Source organism: Notechis scutatus, chromosome 9, assembly GCF_049901735.1.
Source record: "Notechis scutatus isolate UNSWTSFEM ecotype Mainland chromosome 9, rNotScu1.2, whole genome shotgun sequence".
NCBI lineage: Eukaryota > Metazoa > Chordata > Lepidosauria > Squamata > Elapidae > Notechis > Notechis scutatus.
Genome location: NC_142017.1, coordinates 3341354 through 3367144, shown reverse-complemented (window position 1 = coordinate 3367144; position 25791 = coordinate 3341354). Strand labels below are relative to the sequence as shown.

General features: G+C 40.1%; 1 protein-coding gene across 1 annotated transcript in view; it reads left to right on the top strand.

The window, feature by feature from the left end:
• The window catches only part of CDH13 (cadherin 13), a 411322-nt gene that overhangs the window by 173708 nt on the left and 211823 nt on the right, over positions 1 to 25791 (top strand). The window contains exon 4 of the mRNA XM_087971432.1: positions 14134 to 14250. Coding sequence (XP_087827558.1) covers positions 14134 to 14250 — 117 coding nt within the window. The remainder of the gene's footprint in view (positions 1 to 14133; positions 14251 to 25791) is intronic.

Here is a 25791-nt window from a genome sequence, read left to right as displayed (position 1 = left end):
AGACTGCCCTGTACTCCAGCAATTTAACTTTAGGTTAATATTTTAGAGCTTCCAACTAAGACGAAGGGGTCAAACTATTCTCCAAAGCACCTGAAGGCAGGACAAGAAGCAACGGATGGAAACTAATCAAGGAGAGAAGCAACCTAGAACTAAGGAGAAATTTCCTGACAGTTAGAACAATTAATCAGTGGAACAACTTGCCTTCAAAAGTTATGGGTGCTCCATCACTGGAGACTTTCAAAAATAGACTGGAATGGTATAGGATATCCTGCTGAAGCAGAGGGTTGGATTAGAAGACCTCCAAGGTCCCTTCTGACTCTATTGTGCTAGGTTCTAGGTTTATGTGAAATATTTTCATTTATGTTTACAGAAAGGATAGGAGAAAGGAAGGCAAAGGAATGATTGGCTGAAAAAGGTCAAGTTCAAGGATAAATGATGTGAATTGATTTCCTAGGAAGTTTGTAATCTTAGTTAAAATGATTTTTTGTCAGCTTTAGAATATCCTGGAGTGAAGTTGAGGAATTACTGCTGAAGATGTAAGACGTGACCCTGTTTCTCCAATGTTTCTATTCTTTCTTTCTAAAATACACCCATAGAACTCCTCCTCACATAGATAAGAGTGTGGCTACTGCTCTGAATCTGGTCAGGCCAGCATAAAATCAATTATTATTACATGGTGTTGAGTTTCTGGGAATGAAACAAACTCTCCAATTGTTGGAGTTCCCGGACAATCATATTTTGTCCACATTATTTTGCCCACAGTATTTGCACCAAGACAAATTCCTTGTGTATCCAATCACACTTGGCCAATAAAGAATTCTATTCTATTCTATTCTATTCTATTCTATTCTATTCTATTCTATTCTATTCTATTCTTCATCCTCTATTCTATCCTATCTATTCTATCCTATTCTATCCTATTCTATTCTATTCTATTCTATTCTATTCTATTTTCTATTCTATTCTATTCTGTTCTTTCTATTCTATTCTATTCTTATTTCTATTCTATTCTATTCTATTCTTATTTCTATTCTATTCTATTCATTGGTCCTGAAGAGCTGATGCTGAAACTCAAAATTTTGGGTACCTAATGAGAAGAGAGGATTTATTGGAAAAGATGTCAGGAAAGATGGAATGCAAAAGGAGAAGGGGACAGCAGAGGATGAGTTGGTTAGATGGTGTCATCCATGCAATGAATTTGGACAAACTCCAAGAGACAGGGGGAGGACAGGGGGAGCTGGTGTCCTGTGGTCCATGGGGTCACGAAGTGTTGGACACAACTTAATGCCTGAAGAACAACAGTTCCTGAATAGATACCTGCTTACATGCAACCTCTCTTTGTAATTATAATCTAAAGGTCTGAGGATTTTAATTATAATCTACCCTGAGAACCAATCTGGGATGAAAAAAATATGTACACAAAGGAGAAATTGTATCAGGGTGCTGTGAAGAAAGTAACTTTATTCTCATATCTGATCTTTATGGAGAAATAACTACATAAAGGGGTTTTTTTTTTCAAAGAAGTGCAGCCACGATAGAAGAGAAAAATTCACAGTCAGAAAAATGAATTCACACTCAGGCACCTGAATGCTGTTTGAAATATTAAATACAAATTGGAATTTAATGATCAGGAATAGTAGCTCAGTATTCAATGGAAGCGAGAATAACTCTTGTTTTCTTTCTCTTATTCTCTCTCTCTCGTTCTCTTGTTCTCTCTGTCTCTCTCTCTCTGTCTTTCTGTCTCTCTCTGTCTCTTTCTGTCTCTCTCTCTGTCTCTCTCTCTCTCACTGTCTCTCTGTCTCTCTCTCTCTCTCACTGTGTGTCTCTGTCTCTCTCTGTCTCTCTCTCTCTCTCTCTGTCTCTCTCTCTGTCTCTGTCTCTGTCTCTCTCTGTCTCTCTCTCTCTCTCTCTCTCACTGTCTCTCTCTGTCTCTCTCTCTCTGTCTCTCTCTGTCTGTCTCTCTCTCTCTTGGAAAATGGCATTGTTTCATTGCCTTAACTATCCTGCACAGTTTTTTTTTTTAACCAAAAGAAAGGAACTCCTGTAATTTTATCTCGAGTTGCTCTCTCTGTCTGAATCTTAGAACAAGCTAGGATGGGTTCATTCAGAGTCATTCAAACAACTGTATAAGTAGCAGAGGGTGCATCTCGTTTTAACACTGGCCTTCCTGCTACATCGGAAAATGGAAAACAGACCTCGGTACCTTATTTTTCTTCTCTGGCAGACCAAGTCCTACTCTTCCTAGTGATCAAGAAGCATTCTTCTAAGCAAGAACTGCGTTGATTATGACACAGCAGGTACCAAAGTCATCTTCACGCCACTGCTGTTATAATAACCGAGAATTCATTAAATTGCCATCCCCAATTCTTCTTGAGCAGCGTGGTGAAATGAAAGGGTGAGTTGCAGAAAGGAAGAAAAAAAAAAAAGATGATGACTCCATCTCAATCCTGGCTGTTCACCAAGGGCTTTGTCCAAGTATAAAGTGAGGCCAATTCAAGCTGAGAAGGCAACGTGGTTACGTCATAGGATTGGAACAGAAGAACGTCCATTTGTAAGCTGTGAGTCTGCGATGACCCAGGGTGGGATACAAAATAAACACAGTCACAAAAAAACAGATGAAGCCCCTTTTATTCCTTCACTTTGCTTCCACGCTCCAAATATCCTTGACTGGAGACAAAAAAAACTCCCACACAAGCAGTTACAAGAAGGAGGAAATGCCGTTTAAATTATAAAGAGTAAAAAACAACAAAAAACAGGCAAGATAAGGGCTGGAGGACATCCACAGATAACAGAACACACGCTGGGAAGAATGCCAAACTCAGAAAGGAACCATAAACTAGAGATATTTCCATGCTTTGTTTCCAGAACTCGGCCAGTACGCTTGTCCGTCCTCTTATCAAGTTGTCACAGCTGCAGCCCATGAAGAGGATCAAGGCCCTCTCCTCCCCAGTAGACCATGTCTCTCCCTGATCCTCTCCTCATTGCATGCCCTAGGTTGCAGAGGGGATGAGCCTGGGTTCTCCTCTGACTGCCCAGCCGGCCTCTGCGCTTCCCCAGCCTTCTCCACAACCTCCAGAGCTACACTTCCACTCCCTGTTGGCTGTTCCTCCTCTCCCTTAGAGTCAGTCTCCACCAGGGACATGACAGAGTTCCTTAGGAGCAATTCATCCAAAAATTTGCAATTGGCTCCCATAAATGAGCTTCATAAGTTTCTGCTGTCCTTGATAATCAGAGACAAGCTGAATTTGGACGTATCTGGTAATGAGCAGTATAGATAGATAATTGCAATGGTTTTAAGGAGCCTCTATGTGACTCTCTTTAAATAGAGCCAGTTTGGTGTAGTGGTGAAGGCACCAGGCTAGAATGCAGGAGACCAGGAGTTCAAATCCCACCTGAGTCATGAAAACCAGCTGGGTGACTTTGGGCCAATCATCAGGAAACTGTGAGTTATAGTCCTCCCTTAGCCATGAAAGCAATCAGATGAAGCTCCCACAATGTCCGAAAGCAACTTCTGTTCCATTGGTTAATTAGTCTCACTGTCAGAAAATTTCTCCTTATTTCCAGGTTAAATCTCTCCTTGTTCAGTTTCCATCCATTATTCCTTGTCTGCCCTTCAGGTTCCTTGGAAAATAGCTTGACCCCTTCCTCCTCTCTGTGGCAGCCCCTCAAATATTGGAACACTGCTATCATGTCTCCCCTGGTCCTTCTCTTCACTAGACTAGCCAAGCCCAGTTCCTGCAACCGTTCATTGTATATTTTAGTCTCCAGTCCACTAATCATCCTGGTTGCTCTTCTCTGCACTTTTTCTAGAGTCTCAACCTCTTTTTTTTATAGTGTGGTGACCAAAACAAACTACCGTGTGCCTCCTTTGCATAATCAGTTGCTCACGTGCTATGAAATGTCACCAGTAAATGGGACCAGGAGGAACTGTCATGTGCAAAGGAGAGAAACGTTTTTTAAAAGCACCACCTTGTCTTTTCATAAGCTTAACAAGAAATGTTTTCATACATTTCTATTTGGAATCCCCGTGAAATGAGCTAAACATTTTCTTACTGTGTCCCAATAATTGCATTTTGTTGGTGTATTACATGGAACGTGTGATACAAGGTCGCACCGCACCGTAAGTGTTTGACCTTATTTGCACCTTTGTGTACCGAATTGTTAAGCTCTTCACACCAAGGAGTTAATGTCCTTTAAGTAATTGGGAGGAAGAGTACATGCCAAGACCACATTGTGAAATGGATTAAGGCAGTTGCATTTTCTTTTGGTTCTTTGGGAAGATAGAAAGGTGGACTAAACTGAATTTTAAAAAGTGTAAAATAAGTGGTAGGGTCTCTTACCCCTCCTAAGTAAGCGTGTCATCATTACTGTCAGCAATGAAGAAACAGGTTGACAACAAGTAGAACATCCATTCCTTGGATCTTTCTAGGCATAATGGAAATTTGGATGAAGAACTTAACTTTCTACTTCTCTCTGAATTATTCTGCAATAGCCATTGTAGACATCTGACTTCTGCACTAAATGAATAAATCTTGCTACATTGTGCTTTCACCTTGATAACTCTTCAAGGAAATTGCCGTGGGTTGCTACCATGGAAAACCAGAGGAGTAACTTTTCATTCTTCAAATGGTTGGGGTTTCATAAACCTGCACAAAGTTTCTTTCTAAGGGGATTGGCTATTTTTATTTAATTCCAAAGAATTACAGACATAATCTGTAATCTGGAAATAAGGAGAAATTTTCTGACAGTAAGAACAATCAGCCAATGCAACAGCTTGCCTCCAGAAGTTGTGGGAGCTTCATCACTGGAAGCTTTCAAGAAGAGACTGGACTGCCATCTGTCAAAAATGGTATAGGGTCTGCTTGGGCAGGGTTCTGGACTAGATTACCTACAAGGTCCTTTCCAACTCTGTCTGTCTGTCTGTCTGTCTGTCTGTCTGTCTGTCTGTCTGTCTGTCTATCTATCTATCTATCTATCTATCTATCTATCTATCTATCTATCTATCTATCTTTGTCATTTGAATGAAGTGGATCCCATGCTCATGATTATTGAAGTGTGATAGCCTTTCCCACTTCTGTTATTGGTGGAAAAAACATTTTGATATAGCCATTTTAGGTGATATATGTTAAAAAAAAAAAACCTGTTAGAATAAGGCAGACTGACATTATCCAGAATGTCAAGGTTGAAGTTCAACCTCCTATCAGTTCACAGACAGTAGCAAATGTCTGGTTATACTGTAATTCACTGTCAAGATTTGATGTGTGGAGAGAGTTGTGGTAAATTATATTTCTAGATGTGTTGTTTTCCTGGTTCAGAAATATAAATGTCAGTAATGTTAATGTTTCCTGCAAGGAAGAGATGTATGAATGGCTTGTCTTCCACATAGGCACAAAAATCAAGTCATTCAGACTAGAATGGTTCTTTCCATGAATTCAGCAGCTATTTGGAAATTGTGAAGTAGTTATGGATTCTGTGGAATGTAATGAGGGCCAGAGGTAGGGAGGTTGTGTTGAAAGCAGAGAATGAGTGTGAGAGGTACAATTTAGGTCTCAGGAAGGATGAAAATCTCAGAGAGAACTAAACTGTTCAGCCATGTTCTAATTTGAAGATGTTGCGCTTCCTAATGGTGGTGTGTAAACTAGCCAGGATTAGATTGGAAGAGCTGAATCAATCTTAAAATGGAAATTCAAGCAATTGATTTGATTCTGAGATCCCACTCATTTGGGAAGAAATTATTAAAGCTTCAGATCTGTTTTGGGTGCTGGCCATGAAACAGGGCACTCTATGCAAGATAAGCCAGATTGAATCTAATTTTGTTTACAAAATGTCATGCTTGTTTCATCCATTATTCTAAAGGATGTAGCTGAATAACAACCAATAATCATCCAACTAGCAGACCAGCTATCCATGGATAAAAGTGCATAACAAGCGACAATTTAACAGAAACCCATGATAAAAATGCAATAGCAATAGCACTTAGATTTACACAGCATTTTTAGAGCTCTTTCTAAGCAGTTTACAGAGTCAGCCTCTTGCCCCTAACAATCTGGGTCCTCATTTTACTGACTTCAAAAGAATGGAAGGCTGAGTCAACCTTGAGCCTGATGAGACTCAAACTGCCAAATTGCAGTCATCCAGCAGTCAGCAGAAATAGCCTGAAGTACCTCATTCCAACCACTGTGCCACCTCAGTTCCTGGCTAAGGGATAACACACCCATAAGACTTCAGACATACATGTCAGGCCTTCCTAACCATCCCTCCCCAATGTCACTATCCAACTCTTTTCTTAGGAAAAAGGTCAACCTGTTACACTGAAGAGAGAGCAAATGAAGGCAAAATAAAATGAGCCTCGGCTTTTAACAGACAGACGTTCAAATATGTAAGAACTAATTTTTCACCAAGGGAGCAGAGGGTTGGCCCACTGCTGTGATTTTTTTTCTAGGGGGAGGATCGTTCACCTCGCTCACTCATCAATCTAGCAAGCTGATCCCACTTTTTAGATCTCACCATGTTTCCTTTGTTGAGAGAGGGAATTATTTCTGGTTACATACCATCCCTCCAACCCCAGAAGGGATTTGCAACGAGCCCCTGCTGTGAGCCCAAACTTCTCTTCTCATTATGCTTGTTTAAAGTGTCTTCCCTGGGTAAGGATGCCAGCAGAGTTTCCAAAGACTCCTATGGATCATTTTTATTTCAATGCCAGCCTCCAGCACAGGAGCGGTGCGCTTCCTTGCTAGAGCCAATAAAATATCTGAAAGTAATTTTTACGCACCGCGCTATTGCTTTGGGGAAACGAGAAATTGTTTTCTGTGCTTTTTTCTCATCATGGAACAGAATCCATATTGGATGAATATCCCAACCTATATCTATAATAACATGTCATGGAATATTAGATGCAGACGTACATGTTCATATTTATTATTTTTGAAGTCATTCTTGGAGTAGGGTGTCAGCTACAATGAAATCTTGGCAGGAAGGGTGAAGTATGGCATTGGGCAGGGAAAGGATCAATAGCCCGAACATTTGAATTAGTTGAGGCCAATATTGCACATTTAGAATGAATGAATGAATTAATTAATTAATTAATTAATTCTTTATTGGCCAGGTGTGATTAGATACACAAGGAATTTGTCTTGGTGCATATGCTCTCAGAGTACATAAAAAGTAAAGATACATTTTTCAAGAATCATAAGGTACAACACTTAATGATAGTCATAGGGTACAAATTTAGGAAGAGAGTAACAGAAAAACAGAACTGGAAGGGACCTTGGAGGTCTTCTAGTCCAACCTGCTCAAGGAGGTGATCCTATATCATCCGGACAAATGGCTGTCCAATCAGTGGTGGGATTCAATTTTTTTTACTACCGGTTCTGTGAGCGTGGCTTGGTGGGCGTGGCAGGAGAAGGATGCTGTAAAATCTCCAGTCAGAGGTGGCATTTGCTGGTTCTCTGAACTACTCAAAATTTCCTCTACCAATTCTCTAGAACTGGTCAGAACCTGCTGAATACCACCTCTGTGTCCAACCCATCAACTGAAGTGATGAATCACCTCAAATGTTATTTAAAACATTAAATAGGTGAAGAGGCACCATGTGAGGTGTAATTAAATAATTCCTACCTAGAACTAAGGAGAAATGTCCTGACAGTGAGAACAATTAACCAGTGCAACAATTTGCCTTCAAAATTTGTGGGGGTTCCATCACTGGAGGCTTCTAACTGGACCGTGGACAGCCACTTGGCTGAAATGGTATAAGGTCTCCTGCTTGAGCAGGGGTTGGACTAGAAGACCTTCAAAGTCCCTCCCAATTCTGTTTCTCTGTTCTAATCCATGTAATTTTAATGAACATTCAATTAACTCAAACTGTACTTTTCATCCTGCCCATAAACATACAGATCTTGGTCTGAAAAAAAGTTGTTCAACCATTTATTTTATTTATTTATTTATTTTGATTTGTCGATCGCTTACAAGATAATAGGTATAACTATATACATATTTATGAATACATGAAATTGGTAGATATAAGAAAAATAAAAGAAACAATAAGAGAGGGACGGTAGGCACTTTGATGCGCTTATGCATGCGGTCAATAGTAGACAGTCTAAGGTTAAAGTTTTTGGGGCTTGGGGAAGAAACCACAGAGTCAGGTAGAGTATTCCAGACATTGACCACTCTGTTGCTGAAGTCGTATTTCCTGCAATCAAGTTTGGTGTGGTTAACCTTGAGTTTGTATCTATTGTGTGCTCTTTGTGTTGTTATGGTTGAAGCTGAAGTATTCATTGACAAGTAAGTCATTGCAATGTATGATTTTATATACCATACTTAGATCAGACCGAAGACGGCGTAATTCAAGGTTTTCTAGGTCTAGAATTTCAAGTCTGGTGGCATAAGGTATTCTACAATGAGTAGAGGAGTGGAGAACTCTTCTTGTGAAATATTTCTGGACTTTCTCAACTGTGTTAATATCAGATACATAATGTGGGTTCCAGACTGATGAGCTGTATTCGAGTATTGGTCTAGCAAATGTTTTGTATGCTCTAGTTAGTAGTGTGATATTACCAGAGAAAAAGCTACATACTCTTAATGCCTTTTTGGCTATGTAGTTACAGTGGGCTCTAGCACTTAGATCATTAGAGATGAGTATTCCAAGGTCCTTTACAGAGCTTGGATCATCAACAAGGTCTTGACTATTCAGCCTGTATTTTATTTTCTGATTTTTTTTGCCAATATGTAAGACAGAGCATTTAATTCTTGAGAGTTGAAGTTGCCATTTGTTTGACCATTCTGATACATAGTCAAGGTCTTTTTGAAGGGTAGCGGTATTGTCTCTGGTATTGAACAGCTTTACATCATCAGCGAAGAGGATGCAATTGCTTGAGAAGTTTCCTTTCTTTCCTAGCCTGCCAACTTCTTTTTAAAAAAGGAGGAGGAAATGCATATTTTTAGAATATAGTTTCTGCAGGTGTATGAAAGTCTGATAGGAAGAGAGTTTACCTGAAATCCATTTGCAATGCAAAACGTCATGGCTGTGGTAGATTTTTCAAGAAAATAACCCCTGCCTCTCATTTTGGTGAGTGGCACATGAGTGAAAGGAAGGGTGAAACTAATTAGCAAATGATATTTCTTTGCCCGGCGCTTCAGACAACGAAATTCTTGGGAACTAATGAATTCAGGCTGAAGTTATATTCTGTGAAGACATCCCGGACAATGGTGTTATGACTAATAGTTTAGAGTGACAAGATATAAATCATCTTCTGTATTGCAAATATGTTCTTCTCAAGGAATGCACAGCTTGTCTCCCAGTTCTGAATATATTTTTTTTAACTAGGCAAGAGAATGCATCCATAACACTTTGGCTAAAGGGGGGAAAGATCTGGTGGTTTGATTTTTGCAAACAATGGACAGTCCTGGAGGGTATGGAGGCTAAAACATATGAAGAATGTTTGCAGGAACAGGGTATTTCTAGTTTAATAAAAGGAAGGACTATGGGAGACATGAGAGCAGTCTTCCAATATTTGAGGGGCTGCCACAAAGAAGAGGGGGTCAAATTATTCTCCAAAGCACCTGAAGGCAGGACAAGAAGCAACAGATGGAAACTAATCAAGGAGAGAAGCAGCTTAGAACTAAGGAGAAATTTTCTGACAGAACAATTAATCAGTGGAACAGCCTGCCTTCAGAAGTTGTGGGTGCCCAAACACTGAAAGTTTTTAAGAAGAGATTGGACAACTGTTTGTCTAAAATGGTATAGCATTCCCTGCTATGCTTCCTTGGTTGGTTGGTTGGTTGGCTGGTTATAATAAAAAATGACAAAGGAACACAATGAGAATAATGAATCAATATGATAACCAAAAAGATGGTTTAGCCCTTTAAGTCCCAGAGAAAAGCATTGATAAATCATCTAAAATAAACATAGACGCATGATCTATATGTAGACTTTTTTCCTCCTCTTGTTGCAAAAATAATAATTTAAATAAAAAAAAACTATTGCCCTTTGAAGACCCAGTTGAGAGGTCAGACCAGTTAAATTTCTTTTGGTTAGGCGGTTGCTCGCCTGATCACCCAGAGTACATTTAATGGTTGGTGTAGCATTGCACAATCATTCTGTTTTATGAGCAGCATGCTATCATGCCAGCTGTAGGCAGAATTTACAGCTGGCTCAAATGAAAATATGCCCAGTAATGTAAATAATGCTTGAAGAAATAGCTTGCCGTGTTGGTGGCTAAAAACAACAGCCAATCCAAATGTGTTTTTGCTTCTTTCTGCCCATTTTCCTAGATAATACTTTATACTTAGACAACGAGGAGTAGGAGGAGGGGGGGGGAGAAGGAGGAGGACAAAGGAGTGGTAGTGGAGAAGGAGAAGAGAAGGAGAAGCAGTGGAGAGGGAAGGGGAGGGGGAGGAAGTGGAGGAGGAAGAGGAGGAAGAGGAACAGGGAAGGGGAAGAGGAAGAGGGAGGGGGAAGAAGAGAAGGAGGAGGCAAAAAGAGGAGGAGGAAGAGGAAGAGAGAATGCAGAAAGAGAAAGGAGGAGAAGGAGAAATTGTGGTAAAAGAGGAGGAGGAAGTGGAGGTGGTGGTGGAGGAGTGGTAGAACATGAAGACATGAAGACATGAAGGCACAGCAATAACACAGTTGGGAAGACACTAGGAATACAGATCATCAAAGTAAACACAAGATAACTCATGTTTGCCCTTAGCAGCTGCCGCAGTCAGCATGCATTTCTTTTAAACTCTCATTCCCAGCTGTGGCTAAAGAAGGAAATCAGAGCCCTTTCCTCCCCTGTAAGCCATGCAACCCACATTGCTCTCTTCTCCATTCCTCCCTGCATGCCCTAGGATGAAGAGGGGGTGGGCCTGGGTCTTCCTCTGAACTCCCTCTCCCTTGTTCTACTTCTCCCCTGCTCTGCCCAGCAGGACTTTGCCCTTCCCCAGCTTCCTCCACAGCCAGCAGAGCCACACTCCCATTCCCTGTCAGCTGTCTGGCTTCCTCCTCAGATTCAGACTCTGACAAGAGCATGACAGATGACAAGAAGTAGTCGCACCTGGTCAATTCTACTGAAGCAGGGTTAGATCTGGGAATACGCCACTGGAACAGGAATCTACGTCTAGATTATTGCTAAGGAAAGAGCACAATGAGTAAATTCAGGCTAGGAGCTGCACTTAATTTAAGGAAGACTTTTCTTTTTATCCTGGACAGATATTAATTATATCCCAAGCATCTCTTTGAAGGCAAGAACTTATTGCATTAGAGACAAGATCAATTTCCCCATTAATCTGGCAATGTAGCTGCCACGATTGGACATAACAAATCGCTAAAGATGCCTTGAACCACCTCCAATCTTCCCCATCTGTTTATTGATCCTTGTCTAAACAAGAGGTCCATAACCTATAGACTGCACACTTTTCCCAAAGTATCATTGTATCATTCTTATTTTTTTAATAAGAAAGAAGGGGTAAATTCTCATGAATAGGAAGTAAACTAGAAATTGTGTTTTGTTATTATTATTGTTATTGTTGTTATTGTTGTTATTGTTGTCATTGTTGTTATTGTTATTGTTGTTATCATTATTATTGTTGTTGTTGTTATTGTTGTTATTATTATTGTTGTTATTTTGTTTTTTGTGCAAATGAAAATAACCATTTCTGCCTCTTAGTGGTGATTTATGTCTAACTTCATATTTCTTTCTCTGTGGTCTTGTAAACTCTGATTCTTCCCTACTCTCAAGGATGAACCAGGTTTAATATTGGGATGATGTTGGATAGATCAGAAGTCGTGGTAAACTTTCTATGAGTTGAATGCAATAATAGTTTGTTTAAAGAGGATTTTGAATTTTTAATCTTGTAATTCCCCCCCTCCTCTTTTTAGAGTTTTGGGTTTTTGTTTTTTGGTTGGTTTGTTTTTTAATAAAATGAAGCATCTGGGGGGGGGGATATTTTTCACTACCTCTCAACTCCCCTTAAATCCTCTAAAAGTCAACTACCCCTCAAATATTTGAACCAGTTCCAGCTTCAGGCTGTTTTTGTGGCATCAGGAAAACCAGAGCTATTTCCTTTCAATTGCCATTGGGGATTCTGCCAAATTGGAAAGTGAATTTTATTAATTTAGACCATGGGAAAATGTTATTGCTTCATTTCTGCTCTATCAAACCGAGCTGAACTCATATATTACTGGGCATCAAACAGAAATAAACCACTGTTCCCTTGGTCAGCCATAATGGGATACATATGGATCATCTCACCTAAGGATGAGTTTTGTTCTCATGGTGATAGATGGCAGTCCGGGCTTTCACTCATTCCCTTGACAACTTGTAATGAAGATTTTGTTGTGAAGAATAATGGTGCTTGTTAGTAGTAGGCCGGCTGGCCATTCATTTAAATTGTAAAAGACATTAGGGTCCCTGGGAGATTTCCCCAGCAGATAGGTGGAGAGATAAACAAGCAGATTGGACAGGGTAAGACTGATCTTGACAAACCCACAATAATAGTCAGGATTTTCCCTCCCCCTCCCCACCTTTTTTCCACCCAAATTGAATCAGTATATTAGCTTGTAGAATGTGGTCAAATATGGATCAAAAGTCTAATGTCTAAAAACCAGAAAAGGTTTACAAGTTTTAATATTCTAAGCTACCTGGAGTTACCTTGTCGTACGATGGATGGCTATTTTACAAATGATAGTTGATAGATAGATAGATAGATAGATAGATAGATAGATAGATAGATAGATAGATAGATAGATAGATAGATAGATAGATAGATAGACTGATAGACAGATAGATAGATAGATATGATATAGATGATAGAGATAGATGATAGAGATAGATAGATAGAGATGTGTGTGTGTGTGAGACACACACACACACACACACAGAGAGAGAGAGAGAGAGAGAGAGAGATGATAGATGATAGATGATAGATAAATGATAAAGATGATATAGATGATGTAGAGATAGATAATAGATAGATAAATAGGTAGGTAGGTAGGTAGGTAGGTAGAGAGAGAGAGATGATGATGATGATGATGATGATGATGATGATGATGATGATAGAGAGAGAGAGAGAGAGAAAGAAAGATAGAGAGATAGAGATAGATAGATGATAGGGATGGATGGATGGATGGATGGATGGATGGATGGATGGATGGATGGATAGATAGATAGATAGATAGATAGATAGATAGATAGATAGATAGATAGATAGATAGATAGATAGATAGATAGATAGATAGATAGATAGATCCTTAGTGCTCTCTGAGCTTGGTCGTTTTCCTGTAGACATTTCATTTCCAAACCAGGTAACATCATCACTGGTTAATGAAATGTTTGCAAAAAATCAACCAAGCTTAGTGTACACCAAGGACCCCAGAGTCTACCTACTGTTCCTGCTCTTCCTCCTCTCCACATACCTCATTTCCTCCTAGCACTGATGATGTTGTCTAGTTGGTTCATGAAATGTCTGCAAGAAAACCACCAACTCAGAGAGCACCAAGACCCCCTCATTTCAACCCTGAGCTATAAATATTCTCCTCTATAGATATTTTTACAAATTATTCTGAACGTGAAAACAATAAAGCAGGTTCATAATTGTACTGTTCTGTTGTTTTATATAGCTGTATTCGAGTATTGGTCTAGCAAAGGTTTTGCATGCGTATTTGTATGCGTATACAGATGAGTGTATACAGCTCATCTGTCTGGAATCTTCACTGTATATCAGACATTAATACAATTGAGCGAGTCCAGAAGTATTTCACGAGAACAGTACTCCACTCCTCTGCTTGCAACAGAATACCTTACATCACCAGGGTTGAAATTTTGGGCTTGGACAACCTTGAACTACACTGCCTATGATTGGACTTAAGCGTAGTACACAAAATGATCTGCTACAATGTCCTACCTGTCAACGACTACTTCAGCTTCAACCGCAACAATACAAGAGCACACAACAGATACAAACTCAATGTAAACCGCTCCAAACTTGATTGCAGAAAGTATGACTTCAGCAACAGAGTGGTCAATGCCTGGAATGCACTAGTTAGCCATTCAGTATTATCGGAGGAGAAGCTCCGTAAGATTAGATTGACAATGAACTGTGGTGTCCTTGCAAGTGTTGGTCAATTTAACTCATTGTTCTGTTCCTTCTTAGGAGCTCCTTAAACCAGAAGATGGCCTTGGAAGCATACGGCAAAGAAGGTCCATTGTTGCACCTTCAATCTTAATTCCTGAAAATCAGAGACCCCCCTTTCCAAAACTTGTAGGCAAGGTAAGTAGTAAAGCCTACTCCGATCTTAAATTTAGCAGATTGCTGGTAGTTTTTAAACTCCTTCTTTGAAAGTTGTCTTTCTTTCCTGTGTTCGTCCTTAAGTATAATCAAAGAGACTTGTTTAGATATCTAAAGCATGAACTCCTATACATTTCTCTTCTTCCCAGTTTCTTTTTCAGTTTTGAAGTTTGATCCAGTAAATGTTCCCTGCAAATTCAATTCACTAGAAATCTCCTTTTTTTCCCCCCGGGGTATGTTACACCCAATTTTTACATATCTCATTGTATATACATAATTTCTTGCAGTTTTTACAAAAGTGGCAAGAAATTATATTTAAAATAATATGTGTTTTGGCACATCTGCTGCTCATCAGTTAGTAGTTAACATATATTTCAGATGTGTACAGTAGTCCATGACTTACACCACTTTATTTAGTGACCGTTTAAAGTTACAACAGCACTGAAAAAAAGGGACTCATATTTATGACAGTTGCAGTGTCCAGGGGTCATATGATCCGTTTTTATGTCCTTCTGACAAGCAAAACAGAACAGAATAACAGAGTTGGAAGGGACCTTTTGGGTCATCTAGTCCAACCCCCTGCTTAAGCAGGAGACCCTACGCCAAAGCCAATTCAACCAGATTCACTTAACAACCGCAGGTCTAATTTAACACCTGCAAGAAAGGTCCTAAAATGAGGCAAAACTCACTTAACAACTGTCTCACTTAGCAACAGAAATTTGGATCTCAACTATGGTCGTAAGTTCGAAGACTGCCTGTATCTCATGCTGAATCCTTGCATTTCCATAATGAGGGGAACAGAGAAACATCTCAAATCCTAGAGTGGATAATAGCTGTCAGTCTGCATGCATAATGCTGAGCTAAGCAGGGCATTCTGTATCTGGCAATTTCGTATGTCCCCATTCCTAAAAATCCATTTTGATCTGATTGAACATCTATGCAACAAACAACTTTTGCGAAGTGTTTTACCAGCATCTAAATGCATATTCATCAAGGCAGCCAAAAAAGCAATATTGATATGATTGCATAAGGTGACTGAATTGTTCTTTCATGTACATTTCTGCCATCTGCGTGAGCTGAGCATTTGAGAATTTTCTGTGCAGAAAGAATGAATGGAGGTTGGCATTTTGCTGAAATTATGAATGTTACCGAATGCGCCTTCATATGTTTGCATTGCAAAAGAGGAACCGATGATGGAGAAGAAAATTTGGCTTGAATGTCAAGATTAATTTGAAAAAAAATAATCTTCCAGATCAATTGGGATTCAGAAGAAAGACTGGACAATAAAAGAAACCATGAAAGGAAAGGGAGAAATCGGATCCACTCTCTGTAGTAATAGAGAAGCTTGAAATTTTGTGAATATTGATTCATGAATGGTAGAAGAAAGATCACTTTGATGGAAAGAAATGAGTTTTGACACAAACTCTGTATCACAATACTCCTTCCTAAATCTGAAGCCAAATTCAGCAGGAAAGCCATATCCTCTCTAAAGCAGAATAATAAGAGTTGGAAGGGAATTTGGAGGTCTTCTAGCCCAACCCCTGCTCAGACAGGAGAGACTATACCATTCCAGACAAATTCTTGTCCAATCTCTTCTTAAAAACTTCCAGTGATGGAGCAGCCACAACTTCTGGAGGCAAGTTGTTCCACTGATTAATTGTGAATTAATCCCCATGACGATGCTGCTACAATCATAAGTGTGAACAATGGTCACAGGTCTCTTTTTTCAGTGCCGTTATAACTTTGAATGGTCATTAAATGAATAGTTGTAAGTTAAGGCCTACCTGTATCATCAATCTCTTGTTTTCTCCTTGAATCAGGGGTGTCCAACCTTGGCAACTTTAAGCATTGTGTCTTAAGGTAACTGTTGTAACTTTGAACGTTCACTAAATGAAAGATTGTAAGTCAAGGACTACCTGTAGTTAAGTGGTTGTAAGGTTTTTTTTTAATGCCATAGTTAGTAACTTTGAATGTTTACTGATTACCTATATATATTAATTTGGTGAGATTTGGAATCAAACTCACTTTTTTTCCAGAAAAGATTGGCTCAGTTTCAGTTACTGCTCTTCATTTTTCATGGAAAATAAATATGACATCCAAATGATTAACTGTAGGGGTCTGATTGAATGAACTCTAGACTAGGAAGGTGTGCCACCAACCTCGTTTGGGTAATGAGAGAATTACCAGGGTTGGAGGCTCTGGGGCTGTAATCTCCAAAGAAAGACAGAGAACAAAATATTCACCGGTGAACCCGGCACTCGAGTGTAATAAAAATGTAATATTGAGTGTTATTAAACTTGTTCTCTATAAGGGCAAACACAACAGGGCTGATCAATGAAATGCTATAATGAGTTCTAGTCATCAGGTCAGAGTGGGGAAAATGAATGAGCGGAAACATCCCTTTTTTTTTTCAGGAAAAAGTGATTTGTTCTAGGAAAGCTACAATCTGCTGTCAATTTGTGTTTGTGGCTGTTGTCACCATGTGTGTAGCAAGAAGGAGTAAAGATGGAGCATCTCATTGTTTCTAGGCAGGTGGCAACATGGTGAAGATCCTGGGTGGGGTTTGTACATAGTTAAAGATGGGTTTTTTTTAGAGTCTGTAGCAATAGGACGATGATCTTGCAATTGCCACATGCCTACAGTGATAAGGGACACTGATGGATCAGTTGGTTGGTTGGTTGGTTGACTGACTGACTGACTGATTGATTGATTATGTGCCATGAAGTGTTTGTCAACTCTTAGTATTTACATAGATTGGGGTTTTGTCCCATAACAATCTGTGCTCAATTTGTTTCTTCAGATCTTCCAATGGTTGCCACCATTATCTATGTAACTGAATGCATCTACCTTGCTTCTGGTTCTTCTTCTCTTTCCTTCCACTTTTTCTAGCAACAGGCCTTCTCCAGAAAGCTGGGTCTGAAGTAGGATAGTTTGAGCCTGGTCTTTAGAGCTTTGAGTGAGAATGTTGAGTTTATTTCTTGGGTGATTCCTTGCTTACTTTGGGGGAATGAGATTGTAAATCCATCATTGGTTTTGTGATTTTCTACTCAGTGACTCACTTAACGACTAAATGGAGAGAGAGGTCGTAAATCCATCACTGGTTCTGTGATTTTCTACTTAATGATCTCTTTGTTTAGCGATAGTCTCAATTGTGATTGCTAAATGAGGACCTACCTGTATGTTTAGAAACCTTGCTGATCGCTACACCCTCTCCCAATAGTAACTGTGAACGTCCAGCTCAAACCGTGCATTTTTATGAAACATTTTCAAGCAGCGTCTGGCAAACCCGATATGCTTGAGTGCTCTGCTAGTCGAGACTGGGGTGACAAAACATTGCATGGCCGAATCTTACACGAGTACCTGATTTGTGCCTGCAATTTCCTCACTAATAAGCCCTCACTAATAAACAGATGATATTTCCTGACAGTGCCAGGACTAATTTGCAACTGCCTTGATGAACCATATCAGTGCATCAAATCAAGGATTGCTGCCAATATTTATCTCCTTTGAAATGCCGTCATCTGGAAGGAGAAAGGGGAAAAAAATAAATCCTAACCTTTTGTTTTGCTTGCTTCCTGAGAAGGGAAGTCAGAAGTGTGAGTCATTTTAACTCCTTCAAGGTCAAAAGGGTTGTTTATTTGGTGTGTGCTATTGTAGTACAAATATCACATGATGGAGGAATGTGGTACTCAAATGTACTACTTCTACCCAGTTTGATGAAATGATTGATAGGTAGATAAGTAGATGGATGGATGGATGGATGGATGGATGGATGGATGGATGGATGGATGGATAGATAGATAGATAGATAGATAGATAGATAGATAGATAGATAGATAGATAGATGATAGGTAGGTAGGTAGGAAGGTAGGCAGGTAGGTAGGTAGGTAGGTAGGTAGGTAGGTAGGTAGGTAGGTAGATGGATGGATGGATGGGTGGGTGGGTGGGTGGGTAGGTGGGTGGGTGGATGGGTGGGTGGGTAGATGGATGGAATAGATGATAGAAAAATAATAGAGAGAGATAGAGAAAGCAAGACAGAGACAGAGACAGGAGAGAGCAAAAAAGAAAGAAAGAAAGAAAGAAAGAAAGAAAGAAAGAAAGAAAGAAAGAAAGAAAGAAAGAAAGAAGAAAGAAAGAAAGAAAGAAAGAAAGAAAGAAAGAAAGAAAGAAAGAAAGGAAGGAAGGAAGGAAGGAAGGAAGGAAGGAAGGAAGGAAGAAAGAAAGAAAGAAAGAAAGAAAGAAAGAAAGAAAGAAAGAAAGAAAGGAAGGAAGGAAGGAAGGAAGGAAGGAAGGAAGGAAGGAAGGAAGGAAGGAAGGAAGGAAGGAAGGAAGGAAGGAAGGTGTGTGTGAAAGAAAGACATCATAGGTAGATATATTTCTTGCTTGTGAATGTTTGCTAGTAGGGTAGATGGCAGAAAATTAGAGACTGCACTGAAATTGCTGAAATAATGGATTTATCTCCAGTTTCCTACTAAAACAAAACTGCAGGCTGGGGAATTCTGGGAGTTGAAGTCTATGTAGCTTAAAGAGTTGAGAAACTCTGGTCTATGTTACCAGCACTGACAGGTTCCATTAAATGCACTTTTCCCCTCTTTCACACTGATCTAAGCCGACAATATCTTACACAAACTTTTGTTACCCACTTTATGTCCATATGTTAGTCTTCCAATTTATTTGCCCACCTCAAGCGGAATGAGGCCTGGAGCAGCAGAGCATACAATTCTCCTTTAATTATTTGAATAGGGTGAGGTTTTTTTTGTTTTTTGTGTTTTTTTTGGTCAGGGCTCCAAATGACAGACGTTTCTTCTGTGCGATTTGATTTTTTCTTCCTATTATTTGCTTTCCTGGCGTGATTGCCTCTTGTCAATCTCCTTTCATAATCCATAACAGGGACGGGGAGCGCTGGCTTAATAAGCATTTCTGCCATTAGGTTTAAGCCCAAAATATCTTCACAGTGTTGAACATTGAGGTTATCCGGGGTGTGTGTGTGTGTGTGTGTGTGTCTGTCTGTCTGTCTGTCTGTCTGTTTCAGGAACTGTTGGATAGAATTGGGAATCTTTCATTCTTGATATTGGCATCTTCTAAGGATTTAAATCTGACATTGCTGCATCTTCTGGAGACTGTATCTTCTAGGGCAGAATGTCCAACCACACTGTTGTATCTTCTGAGTGGCAGAGTTGACAGGATGTCCAATCACATTGTTGTGCCTTCTGGAGATTATGTCTTCTAGAACTAAATATCTAACCACATTGTTGTATCTTCTGGAGACTGTGTCTTCTAGAGCAGAGTGTTCAACCACATTGTTGTGCCTTCTGGAGAGTGTATAGTTTAGGGCAGAGTGTCTAACCACATTGTGTAGCTTCTGGAGATTATATCTTCTAGGACTAAACATCCAACCACATTGTTGTGCCTTCTGGAGAGTGTATAGTTTAGGGCAGAGTGTCTAACCACATTGTGTAGCTTCTGGAGATTATATCTTCTAGGACTAAACATCCAACCACATTGTTGTGCCTTCTGGAGAGTGTATAGTTTAGGGCAGAGTATCCATCCATGTCCCTTTTGATTCCAGCTGAGAATGATAAGTTAGAAAATGAAACAAAGCCTCCTCATACAACACTTGATAGGAAGTTCCATTCCCTTCTACACCTACTTTTTTCTTCTTTCTTGCTCTTTTTCTGGCTCACCTCCACAGAAATCTGAGCTTTTCTCCTATAGATGTTTTTTGAAACTAGGTCAGCCTGCATGAAACAGTGTCTCCCATTCAAGGGCAACCACGTATTCTCAGGTTTTATACGGCTCTCATTCATGTGTTTGGAGATCAAGTTTTCAGAGAAAGGAAGGATTCAATTAAGTCTTCCTGCTTGGGTTAGGATTTGGAAGAAACATTTGCAGTTTTCTTGTATATTGTGTGGGTCAGATTCTTGACTTCACATCCTTCAAATCTCCTGGGTAAATTCTCTTTTCTCCTGGTTTACCATTGCTATCTGACATAGCAAGATGATTCAGGCTAAATGTCACCCCTGAAGACAGCATTGGGGAAATTATTCGAGGAAGATGGAGAAATATATATTAATCCCATGTCCTTCTTTACAAATTTATCTGATGCATGTTTTCTGAACCTGTCTGTGCAGGAACCAGAATGTCATCAGATGCAGAGGGCTACTTTGGGTCATAAATACACTTCGTGGCATTTCTGTTTTATATTGTCGCTTTCAACAGCTGTTTCCCATACAAATTCAAGCAGCACACATTTGAACACAAGTTCCCTTTGGACTACAACTTCTGGGTATAAACAACTACAGGTAGTCCATGGCTTTCAACACAATTTAGCCCAACATTTCTGTTGCTACAGAATGCAGTTGTTCAGCAAGCTGTGCCCCATTTTTTGACACTGTTGTTAAACAAACCATTGTACTTAGGTGAACCAGGTGGTTGTGAAACAAATCTGGTTTCCCCCATTGACTTGGTTTGTCAGAAGCCAGCTGGGAAGGTCACAAATGGTTGATCATGCAACCCTGGGAATATGCAACCAAAATGCATTGCCGGTTGCCAAGTGCTCAAAATTTGATCACGTGACTGTGAGCATACTACAATGGTTGTAAGAGTGTGTGAGAACTGGTCATAAGTCACTTTTTTAATGCCATTGTAACTTCAAACTGTCACTAAATAAATGGTTGTAAGTAAGGACTACCTGTATTATAAATCTCTTGTTTTCCTACCAAAATCAGGGGTGTCTAACCTTGATAACTTTAAGACTGGTGGACTTCAACTCCCAAGATTCCCCAGTCAGCCATGGTTTATGATCATTAGTGTGACTGGGGAATTCTGGGAGTTGAAGTCCACAAAGTTGGAAGGGAAGGACATCATGCCCTAAATATTCCAGTGCCTGAGATATATTTCACAACAACTCTTCATATTAATGAATAAGCAATTACCCTGACATTTTCATTTATTAAATAAAAAAAAAGATATTAATATAGGATGTCCTTTGTATAATTAACCAATCCCATTTATTGAGGGATAATGGGTTTACTCACATTTTTCTGTCCATCTTTATTGATGTTGCTTTTCCTTCTCTTCCTCCTCCTGCAGAGACAATCTGGCCTGCCTCAGTGAAACAATCCTAACCAAGCCATCCCATTTTCAAAAGATGCTTTTGAAAATGCTAAACTGGAGCCCACAAAAAATAATTGCATTATAAATAATCAGAATTGATTTCTTCCCCACCTCTTTTGGCAATAATTTTGGTAGCAACAACTAGAAATACATACTTGAACAAATTTTTTAAAGGGAGGGGGGAGATTGTCCTTTTGTAGTTGCCATGACTACGAGTTAGTAAGAAATATATTTGCTCTATAGCAACTGGAGAATTAGATTTTTATGCCAATATTGAAATATTCAGTATCTAATTTCTTCAGAATAAATCACACTAATGACCAGAGAGCTAAAGCTGGAGGAAGTGTAATCTATAGTCAAGAATTTCCTTAACTGAGAGTAATACAAAGCAATTGTGTCGTGTATGTGTGCGTTGACCTCAGCTTTGACATTTGAAATAAATCTTTTTTTTTAAAGGAGAGAGAGAAAGATGTTTCAGAGACTGTGTGAAAATGGTAATGACTATCTGAGAAAATATGGCTTTTAAAACAAAAGAGGTAATTGGTGAAACCGGTACCGCATAAAGGACTGGCGAATATTTTTCCCACAAGATTCATGTTGAAGCTACTGACTAAGATTTCAATCTGAAACATAATTATAAAGAAGTGGTGGTTTAACAGAATTCTACTAGAAATCTTCTTACAAGCATATCCCAATGTATGATATAGTAGGGTGACCAAACGTCATCATAGAATCATAAAAACAGAATTATGGAATCATAGAATAATAAAATCATGAAATAAGAATCATAGAATCATAAAAACAGAATTATGGAATCATAAAAAACATAGTATGATGGAACATAATTATAGAATCATAAAAAAACATAGAATTATGGAATCATAGAATCATAAAATGATGGAATCATAATAATAGAATCATAAAAACAGAACTATGGAAATAAAAAACATAGAATGATGGAATCAGAATCATAGAATCATAAAAACAGAACAATAGAATCATAGAATCATAAAAATGTAGAATCCTGGAATCACATAATCAATTGTAGAATAATAGAATCAATTATAGAATCAGATTCAATCATAGAATCATAGAAGCAATCACAGAATCAATCACAGAATCATAGAACTGGAAGGGACTATGGAGATCTTCAAGTCCAACTGCCTGGTCAAGGCAGGAGACCTTACCCACCCCGACTAAATGGTTGTCCAGTCATTTCTTGAAAATCTCCAGTGACAGAGCTTCCATAACTCTGGGAGACAAGCTGTTTCATAGCTCCATTGATTAATTAAAGTCCAACTACCGTATTTGCCGGCGTATAAGACGACTGGGCGTATAAGACGAGCCCCCAACATTTCCACTCAAAATATAGTTTTTGTTATATACTCGCCGTATAAGACGACCCCCCACTTGGAGGCATGCTTTTCAGGGCAAAAAGTCATCTCATACGCGGCAAATAAGGTAAGTTGTAACACTTGGGGTATTCTGGATATAATTCTTGATTGACACCCCGCCCCTTTCCCCAAACTTACAAAGCCACCAAAATGCTTTAGAGAGGCAGCTTCGCCTTTCTCAGGCTGGCACTCAATTCCTCTCCCTTTCTTTGTGACAGCCCCGCGTGCGTGCCATCGGGACTCCAAGGGTGGGGGATGGACAGCTGCCAACTCTCTCTCTCTCTCTCTCTCTCTGTGTGTGTGTGTGTGTGTGTGTGTGTGTGTGTGTGTGTGTGTGGAGGGTAATTCCGGCTATCTCTGGCCTCCGCTCGGTTTTAAAGTCGCTTGGCCGGTTCCCAAGTCGCAGCGCTGGCCGGGAGACGCGGCGCCGGGTGGCAGCTCGGTGCAGGGAGGCGGATCTTTCTCTCTTAAGCGGGGAGGGAGGAGGGGACAAGAGGAGGGACGGGACAGGGGGCGGGAGGAGGTTGCTCGCCTTCTTCCACCGCCCACGGACCCTTTTCTTCCCAAGGGGACCCTGGAAAGCAGCTCGGGAGCCGGGTGGCCCTGCCCAGCGGGGTCCCATCAGGAACTTCCCGAGGACACCCCCCGCCCCAAGCACAGCCCTCCCGGTCTTTCAAAGAGGGAGGGAGAAGCGGGAGGAGCAAATTGCCGCCCCCGCCCCGCTGCCCAGAAGGAGGGGCGCCACAGTCCACCCCACCACCTTCTCCCCCACTCCCGGGCCATTATTGGCCTCCGCAAGCGCCCGAGCCGGGCGGAGGGTGGGTGGGTGGGAGGAGGAGGAAGAGAGACTCCGGCTGGGCTTGAAGGGCTTCGCAAGTTGCGGAGCTCCGCCCCGTCGCCCTTGCACCGAGTGACAACGTATTTACCGGCGTATAAGACGACCCCCACTTGGAGGCATGTTTTTTAGGGCAAAAAAGTCGTCTTATACGCCGGCAAATACGGTAGCTTTCCCCATGCCCCTGGAAAGGAAAAAATGGCAGGCGAATCAGATAAGAGTTGTTTTTGCTTTGTGAGATTTTCAAGATCCTTTTCCACCATTATATAATGACTCCAAAAAAGTCATCATGCAGATTGACCATGCTCAACGTGTTTTGAAATCCTTCTAGCCTGTACCAAAACTATATACCATGCAGCATCACGTAGCGCTGGTCCTTGTAAAGGAAAAAAAAAGAGTTTTTGTTGGGGGAAAATATCCTGCTTGTCTTTTTCTCCTAATCCAGATTGAACGCTTGAGCTTCTGCTCTGGTGACAGCTTCTATTAAGACAAAGAAAGGAGCGGGCCAAAACTAGCATCGCCTATCAATTACAAAAAAAAGCAAACATTATTAAAGAAAGATGTCAGGCAGATTTTTCCAAAAGTAAGAGTTGTTTGTGCTTTTGGCGAGTCGTATCTTTTGTTGTGTGCAACTACCTGGAACAGAAGAGGGGGAGGGAATATTTCTTACTCTTTTCTTCTTTTTTTTAGTAGTCTAGTTTTTGAAGAATTTTCTAACTGATTAACAATGAGTGTTTGACCATCAAAAAATTGAACAGGGACATAGAGCCAATTTGAACAGTTAAATAGAGCCAGTTTGGTCTTGTAGTGAAGGCACCAGGCTAGAAACCAGGATTAGCAGTTCTACTCCCACCTTAAAAGTGAAATCCAGTTGAGTGACTTTGGGTCAATCACCAGGAGATGGTGAATTCTAGTCCCGCTTTAGACAGGAAATCAACTGGGTGACTTTGGACCAATCACCAGGAGACGGTAAATTCTAGTCCTGCCTTAAGGCATGAAAGCAGCTAGTGATTTTGGACCACTGACTGACTGACTGACTCTCTCTCTCTCTCTCTCTCTCTCTCTCTCTCTCTCTCTCTCTCTCTCTTTCTTTCTTTCTTTCTTTCTTTCTTTCTTTCTTTCTTTCTTTCTTTCTTTCTTAGCCAATCCACCTCACAGGGTTGTGGGAAAAATAAGAGGAGGAAGGTATGATGGAAACGTTTGCCACCTTGAGTTATTTGCAAAAATAATAAAGGCAGGATGCAAATAAATCAAAAGTAAAATATTGTTTTTTGGTTTTTTTAAAAAAAATGCAGGGTTGCCAGTTGTGTCAAAGTAACAAACAACTGGCTGAAGAACTGAGCCCTGCATCAACTTGCTTTAAAAGATCTGGAATCCAAAATCTTCCCACGTATTATTTTTTTTAAAAAAAGAAAGAGGTGTGAGATTTATCAATTGCATTGACCGGGGAAGATATGGCATCTCATGTGTCCTTCAGCCAATGTAGAAAGCCCACTACAGAACAAGACATCAACTAAGGACCACAACTGATCCTCAAATTTCCATTGTTAAGCATGACAGTTAAGCAACTTTTGCCCCATTTTATGGCTTTCCTTGCCAGAGTTGTTAAGTGGATCACTCCCAGTTGTTAATTTAATATGGATGCTAAGTGAATCCAGCTTCCACACTGACTTTGTTTGTCAGAAGCTCCCAAAAAGTAACCATATAACCCAGGGACATCCCAACTGTCATCAATATGAACCAATTGCCAAGCATCCAAAATTTTGATCACATGACTCTGGGGATGCAGCAAAGGTCATAAATATGAAAAACGGTCGTAAGTCACTTTTTTCAGTGCCGTTGTAACATTGAATGATCACTAAACAAGTGATTGGAAGTTGAGGACTATCTGTGTCCCCTTATTTGACGCGTTGATCCATTCCAAAGTGCCAAACAATTCTTTCCTCATCACAAGCTTTAAAAGAACAGTTGCTGAAAAGAAGACAAGAGAGACGGAAAAGAAAATATAAAAACTGGGAGCTGGACGTCCCCGTTCTGCAAATCGGCATTTAAATTCAACACCCGAAGGCGGATTTACTATGCTGTTTCCTTTTCTTCTTGTTCTGCTCTCCTAATAGGGAATTATCCCTTGCCGATTCCCTAATAAACTTATACAGACTTACAGCGAGGTTTTCAAAA